The sequence below is a fragment of the Myxocyprinus asiaticus genome, chromosome 2 (assembly GCF_019703515.2).
Source record: "Myxocyprinus asiaticus isolate MX2 ecotype Aquarium Trade chromosome 2, UBuf_Myxa_2, whole genome shotgun sequence".
In the NCBI taxonomy this organism is placed as follows: domain Eukaryota; kingdom Metazoa; phylum Chordata; class Actinopteri; order Cypriniformes; family Catostomidae; genus Myxocyprinus; species Myxocyprinus asiaticus.
The window spans coordinates 3,414,896-3,422,557 of NC_059345.1; the positions used below are offsets into that span (position 1 = coordinate 3,414,896).

A 7,662-nucleotide genomic window follows, 5' to 3' on the forward strand; every position below is an offset into this window, starting at 1 on the left:
GGTTTTATAGGAATGGATTTTGTTTTCCTTGTGTTTGCAATATGTTTTGTAGTATTTTAAAACATTACAAATATTTAGAGAATTAACAACTTGAATTTGTTCATTTAAGTTGATGGATATTTACAAGTGAATATTTGAATCTTTATGTAAGCCTAGGTTGGATAAAATGTCATGTCCCACTTTGACCATACAAGTGTCCCATTTTACCAGTAGTGCCTAAATAAATTGGGTCAAAAGTGGGTCTTCAGAGGTTCTTGTTCCTAGTGTTTAGTTGTTGCTTTTGACTAAGGTACTGTAGGAGACATCCTAAGGTTTCTATATAGGTATAATTCAGATTATATGGTATTTGGATCATAATTAATGTGTAAGAAAAAAAAATATATATATATATATAATATATATATATATATATATATATATATATATATTCATTTATTTATTTATTTTTTGGCAAACATTGCTTCAAGTTTTTCAAGTTGGCTAATTATTTAACTGTTAACTGTTAGCAGAAATAAAATGAACCAAGAAACCAGTTACAAGCAATAAAACAAATAAAAGCAATTGAACAAAGTCACAAAAGAAGTAAACAGTGCTTGAAGTTTTTCAGGTATCTAACACAAGTATCAAGCATCCCAGTACACACAAAAAAAAGGAACACAAAGGTAATCAAATGTAACATAAAACTACTAAAATGATTGTATTATATTTAGTGCTGTTAGTCGATTCAAATTTTCAATCGCGATTAATCGCATCACTTTTTTTTTTGTAGTTAATCACGATTAATCACAGATTTTGAAAGTGCTGAAATCTGACACTATATATATACATCTTTTCCAGTCAAAATGCATTTATTTCCTTCTTAGGAAAGAAAACAAAACAATATGTAACAATATAATGCTTTATTAACATTTTCCAAACAAACTCGTCCACAGTATAAAGATAGAAATGCACTAAAATAGCACCAATTCAAGTGGGAGTTTGACTAATTGAAAGAATTAGTCAAATCAAATCAAATCAAATCACTTTATTGTCACACAGCCATATACACAAGTGCAATGGTGTGTGAAATTCTTGGGTGCAGTTCCGATCAACATAGCAGTCGTGACAGTGATGAGACATACGCCAATCTACAATAAACATCAAATTAACACAACACAATTTAAACATCTGTTATACATAATTAAACTCGACTTAAAACATCAAATTAACACAGCACAATTTAAACATCTGTTATACATAATTAAACTCGACTTAAAACATCAAATTAACACAGCACAATTTAAACATCTGTTATACATAATTACACAACTTAAAACATCAAATTAACACAACACAATTTAAACATCTGTTATACACAATTACACTCAACAATATACAATAATAACATACATTGCACAGTATACAATATGCTGTTTTTGTTTTTTGTTTTTTTTTTGTTTTGTTTTTTACTATATAGATACTATATAGATACACATTATTCAATAAAAATTAAAATATATATGAAAAAAGTATATATATAGAATGTACAGTATTGTACTGTATTGACATTCAGGCTGTCGGTTGATAGTCAGTTGTTAAGAGAGACATAATATAATGACAGTAATATAATTTATGACAGTCCGGTGTGAGATAAAAGAGTAATAAAGTGCAGGGATGATGTATTTTGATCGTGGGAGATCAAGAGTTCAGAAGTCTGATTGCTTGGGGGAAGAAGCTATCATGGAGTCGGCTGGTGCGTGTCCTGATGCTGCGATACCGCCTACCTGATGGTAGCAGTGAGAACAGCCCATGGCTCGGGTGGCTGGAGTCTCTGATGATCCTCCGAGCTTTTTTCACACACCGCCTTGTATATATTTCCTGGAGGGAGGGAAGCTCACCTCCGATGATGTGTTTGGCAGTTCGCACCACCCTTTGCAGTGCTTTGCGGTTGTGGGCAGTGCTATTGCCGTACCAGGCGGAGATGCAGCCAGTCAGGATGCTCTCCACAGTGCAGGTGTAGAACCGTGTGAGGATGTGGCGGTTCATTCCAAACTTCCTCAGCCGTCTCAGGAAGAAAAGGCGCTGATGAGCCTTCTTCACAACGACTTCAGTGTGGACGGACCATGTGAGTTCCTCAGTGATGTGGACACCCAGGAACTTGAAGCTGCTGACTCTCTCCACTGGTGCCCCATTGATGGTGATGGGACTGTGTTCTCTGTCTTTTCTTCTGAAGTCCACCACAAGCTCCTTTGTCTTACTGACGTTGAGGGAGAGGTTGTGCTCCTGACACCAGTGTGTCAGAGTGTGCACCTCCTCTCTGTAGGCTGTTTCATCATTGTCAGTGATCAGACCTACCACCGTCGTGTCATCAGCAAACTTAATGATGGCATTGGAGTTATGTGTTGCCACACAGTCATGTGTGTACAGGGAATACAGTAGTGGGCTGAGAACACAGCCCTGCGGGGCTCCAGTGTTGAGGGTCAGTGATGAGGAGATGTTGCTGCCTATTCTAACCACCTGGCGTCTGCTTGACAGGAAGTCCAGGATCCAGCTGCACAGCGAGCTGTTTAAGCCCAGAGCCCGGAGTTTCTCATCTAGCTTGGAGGGCACTATGGTGTTGAATGCTGAGCTGTAGTCTACAAACAGCATTCTCACATAAGTGTTCTTTTTTTCCAGGTGGGAGAGAGCAGTGTGTATTGTAGATGCAATGGCATCATCAGTGGAGCGGTTGTTACGGTAAGCAAACTGCAGCGGGTCAAGATTGAGTGGTAATACAGAGCAGATGTAATCTCTGATTAGTCTCTCAAAACATTTGCTGATGATGGGGGTCAGAGCAACAGGACGCCAGTCATTTAAACAAGTTATTTTCGATTGTTTTGGAACAGGCACAATGGTGGATGTTTTAAAGCATGTGGGGACTACAGACAAAGAGAGGGAGAGGTTGAAAATGTCCGTAAAAACACCAGCCAGCTGGTTCGCGCACGCTCTGATGACGCGGCCCGGAATGCCGTCTGGACCCGCGGCTTTGCGGATATTCACCCGTCGGAATGATCGGGTTACATCCGCTACAGAGACGGAGAGTGAACTAACCTCTGTAGCTTCGGCCGTGAGAGCTCTCTCCGCGAGGGCGGTGTTATTTCCCTCGAAACGAGCATAAAAAGTATTTAGCTCATCTGGGAGAGAGGCAGCGGTGTTCATGGCGGAGTTTTTATTCCCTTTAAAGTCCGTGATGATGTTAATTCCCTGCCACATGCTTCTAGAGTTGGTGGTGTTAAACTGTCCCTCAATCTTACTCCTGTACTGGCGTTTTGCTGTTTTGATAGTTTTTCGGAGGGCATAACTGGCTTGTTTATGCTCCTCCGCGTTCCCGGAATTAAAAGCGGAGGTCCGCACATTAAGTGCTGCGCGAACATCGCTGTTGATCCACGGCTTCTGATTCGGATAGATTCGCACAGTTCTGGTCGGAATCACTTCCTCTACACACGTTCTGATGAAGCACATTACGCTATCAGCGTAAAGCTCGATGTCGTCATCAGAGGCGGACCGGAACATCTCCCAGTCCGTGCGATCAAAACAGTCTTGTAGCGTAGAGTCTGATTGGTCCGACCAGCACTGGATCGTTCTGAGGGTGGGTGCTTCCTGTTTCAGTTTCTGCCTGTAAGCGGGCAGAAGCAGAATGGAAGAGTGGTCCGATTTTCCAAATGGTGGGCGGGGGAGGGATTTGTAGCCATCCCGGAACGGAGAGTAGCAATGGTCCAAAACCCGGTCCCCTCGTGTGTTGAAACTAATGTGCTGGTGATATTTTGGTGCGACTGATTTTAAACTGGCTTTATTAAAGTCCCCGGTCACAATGAACGCGGCCTCAGGGTGCGCGGTTTCCTGCTCACTTATACTCCCATACAGTTCCTTGAGTGCCCGGTCTGTGTCGGCTTGTGGGGGGATGTACACAGCAGTGATAATGACCGCTGTGAATTCCCTCGGTAGCCAGAATGGTCGACACAGAAGCATAAGAAATTCCAGATCAGGAGAACAGAAAGACTTGATAGAATGTATGTTCCTCTGATCGCACCAGGATTTGTTGATCATAAAACATACACCACCTCCTCTAGTTTTACCTGAGAGGTCTTTCGCTCTGTCCGCTCGGAGCATGGAAAACCCCGCGGGTTCAATGGCTGAGTCTGGAATCTCCGCAGACATCCAAGTTTCCGTAAGGCAGATAACGCAGCAGTCCCTCGTCTCTCGTTGGAAAGAGATCCGCGCTTTCAGCTCGCAGAGCTTGTTATCCAGAGACTGAACATTTGCCAGTAGAATAGTGGGTAGCGGGGGTCGATTTGCGCGGCGTCTTACTCTGATGAGAACGCCGGCTCTGTTTCCCCTTTTCCTCCTGCGTTTCCGCGGCCGTGCTGCCCAGACAAAGGGCTCCGCTTGCGTGTTTGTAAACAGCGGGTCGGCATTGAGGAATGTGAAGTCCGGTTTACGGTGTGAGATCGCTGAGCCAATGTCCAAAAGTGTTTGTCTGTCGTAGACAATAAGGCAGGCAACATCCAAGACAAGAAACATAAGAATTGTAAACAAAACAAACAAACCATTGCTAAGTTGTGTCGGAGCTCGCAACGCAGCAGCCATACTCGGCGCAGTCTTGAGTCCCCACATAGGTTGCATTTTCATTACAATGGGCATTAAATCTCTTAGGGTGCTTTCACACTAGCACTTTTGGTGCGCACTTGGGTCCGAATAACGTCAGATTTCGGTGTTTTCCGAACTCCAGTGCGCACCCGGGAACCGCACCCAAGTCCGCTTGAAAAGGTGCTGCTGATATGAATGCAATCATAAGTGAACTGCTTGTGATGACGTATAATTAACGTCTTTGCAGGCTCCCGATCGCAATTATTATGGTCCAATTCATTTCTTATACCTGCTTGTCTCAAAATATATCTCCTTCCAGAGAGCAGCTCACATTCTTCACATCTCTTGCAATGCATCCGCGGGCTTGCGGCGGACGAACGCTAATATTTTTCACATCATGACACATTCAATGCATCCGCAGGAGACAAACGTAAGTGTCGTTCTGTGCATGTAAAGTTTTGGTGGTAAATCCAAACAGACAAATACTTTAATATTACAGTGAAATTGATGTCTTCCATACCTAGTTAGTGGTAAACAGCTACCGCTTGTTCTCAGGTGGATGAAGTAATCGGACCATGGTTCAGACCCAAATAATATGACATCAACAGAGACCAGCCGGGGCAGTGGGAAGGGGGAAGAAATGAACTAGGGTTCAGTCCAAGCAATCGAACCAAGTGTGAAAGCACCCTTAAACTCATCCTCCATAATATTAATCTGCTGGTAGACTGTGGCTATCCGCTTTGTTACAGCAATCGTGAAGCTGCATTCATGATCCAGTGTCAAGCATCACTTTGAACTCCACATTAAAAGCACTACAGACAAAAACGTCTCATTCTGCGTTTTGGTGATAGTTAAGACTTGGCATGCTTCTGTGGTAATTTAAAATTCTGTGGTAAAATAAAATCCCATCTGGGCTTTTTTGTTCATCAAATAGCGTTAAGGGGTCCTTTCTCCATAATTTGATCACGATTTGTTTCCGCTATGATTCTTTAATTGACACACCCCAAACTCAGAGAGTCAGTGCTCAAGGAAAATCTTGAGTTTCCCACTTATAATTTCGACTTTCTGGTGGCATTCATCAGCGCTCAACTAGTAAATATGACGGACACACGGACATTACCCAGATGTCTATTTGATGTGTGTGTTTACATCTGAAACCATCTCTTTTTTAGGTTGTTTGCTCATCTGCAATTCGTCCATAAGACGTTTCCTCTCAGATGTCAGTAAGACATTTAGCAGATGTCTTTGAGATGTTTCTGATTTAGAATGTTTGTAAATCTTATCTAAACATTTTAAGATGTTTAGCAGATGTTAATTAGAATGCGATGCTTTCCAGATGAAATGCTCTTCAACGAGAAGGGTATAGCTGCAGGCATAGCTCCAAAAAGGGGCGTGAGCTCCAAATCAGCCTTAAAGATGTAGGGAGCCCCTAACCTAACCCTTTCCCTAACCTTAAACCTTTTGGAGCTGGCGCAACCCCCTTTTGGAGTAACCCCACCCCTTTTGTGTAACCCCGCCCTCTTTCGGAGATTCCGCCCCATTTGGAGGTCTCTGGCCTATACCTACTTGACTTCAACAGACATCTCGGAGATGTACATGTGCCATCTGCATCATATTCTAATTAACATCTGCTAAACATCTTAAAAAGATCAGATTTACAAACATTTTAAATCAGAAACATCTCAGAGTGAGTACAGAACAAGATTAAACACAAAATAACTTTATTTAGTGGCAGTGTGCACATGGCCACACAGAGTGATAATTTAAGGGATTCAATCCTGATTTAAAAGTAGAACTTTACTATGTGTACATGTAACCGGTCCTGGTCGACCCTCTCTGTGCGGAATTTGAACCGGGGTCTCCGGCATGGGAGCGGGCACGCTAATGATGAGGCTGAAGGCTACAGCCCCTAGCATCAGTCGCTAGTGCACCTCTTGAGGCCAGGGGAGTGAGGTTAGCTACCTACCAGCTGGCTACCATTACACTCACCCCCTAAACCTCACTCCCGTCCGGGTCACGGCACCACTGCGCCTGGTGCTGCTTGACCTGCTTGGACCGAGATTTGAACTGGGGTGTCCGGCATGGGAGGCAGGTGCGCTAACGAGGAGGCTAAAGGCTACAGCCTCTAGCGTCAGTCGCTAGTGCACCTCTTGAGGCCAGGGGTGTGAGGTTTACACACTGCACAGCAACCTACCAGCTAGCTACTGTTACATACACACATTCAATGACCTTTAAGCACACTGTTTCTCACCATGCTTTTACACTAGTAGCTTAAGAATGTGCATATCCTACCCACCATAACATAGACACTACCACAGCAATGTTTTTCTGACACAACATAATCTACCACTGAATCTACCACTCAATCTCCTACCATTTCTCCCATTGGTCCTCTGTCCATTCCTGTTTTTCATCACCGCTGGAGTCCATTCCGTGTGCAGTGCAGCATGGATTTGTGTTGACAGCTGGTCATATTTCTGTGTCGGCCATGTGAGCCACTTTATACATCAGTTTAGACGAAATTCTAATTTTAACAGCACATGCAGTTCCAGTATTGTCCATTCACTGTTATATCCAGTATAAAAATGTGACGCATATTGTCTACCTCCACTTGACAAATGCTGCATTTTTATTACTGTATATCTCTCCCCTTATTCATGCATTCACCTACATTGCTATATGATTTACAATAGGAAAAAAAAAAAGAAACCGTTACTTGAAAATAAACGCTTTGCAGAGTCAATGTTGTCAGGGATGATGCCTTTCCTGCGTATTCATATTTCATCATGCAGTCCAGCCAATAGCATAATATTTTCAGCATCTCTCCTCCTCTCTCTTTGTCTCCAGCATCACCCATCCCCCTGTTTCTCTCTCTCTCTCTCTCTCTCTCTCTCAGCTGTTGAGGGAGATGTGTAGGCTTGTGCTGTATGTGTGAGTGTGTGTGCAGCCTATTAATCTATTCAATACCTTCAAGGACATGTGGCAACAGTGGAAAAGTAATTGTAAAATGCCTACTAATGAAGACAAAGATTACACTATACAGGACATTGACAATGT

At 42.9% G+C, this 7,662-nt stretch overlaps 1 protein-coding gene across 2 annotated transcripts in view; it reads right to left on the bottom strand.

The window, feature by feature from the left end:
- The window catches only part of LOC127415760 (C-Jun-amino-terminal kinase-interacting protein 1-like), a 29,792-nt gene extending 22,424 nt beyond the window's left edge, over positions 1-7,368 (bottom strand). For both annotated transcript variants that reach the window (XM_051654652.1, XM_051654643.1), the window contains exon 1: positions 6,980-7,368. In XM_051654652.1, coding sequence (XP_051510612.1) covers positions 6,980-7,035 — 56 coding nt within the window. In that variant the 5' untranslated portion in view covers positions 7,036-7,368. The remainder of the gene's footprint in view (positions 1-6,979) is intronic.
- Positions 7,369-7,662: the final 294 nt, after the last annotated feature.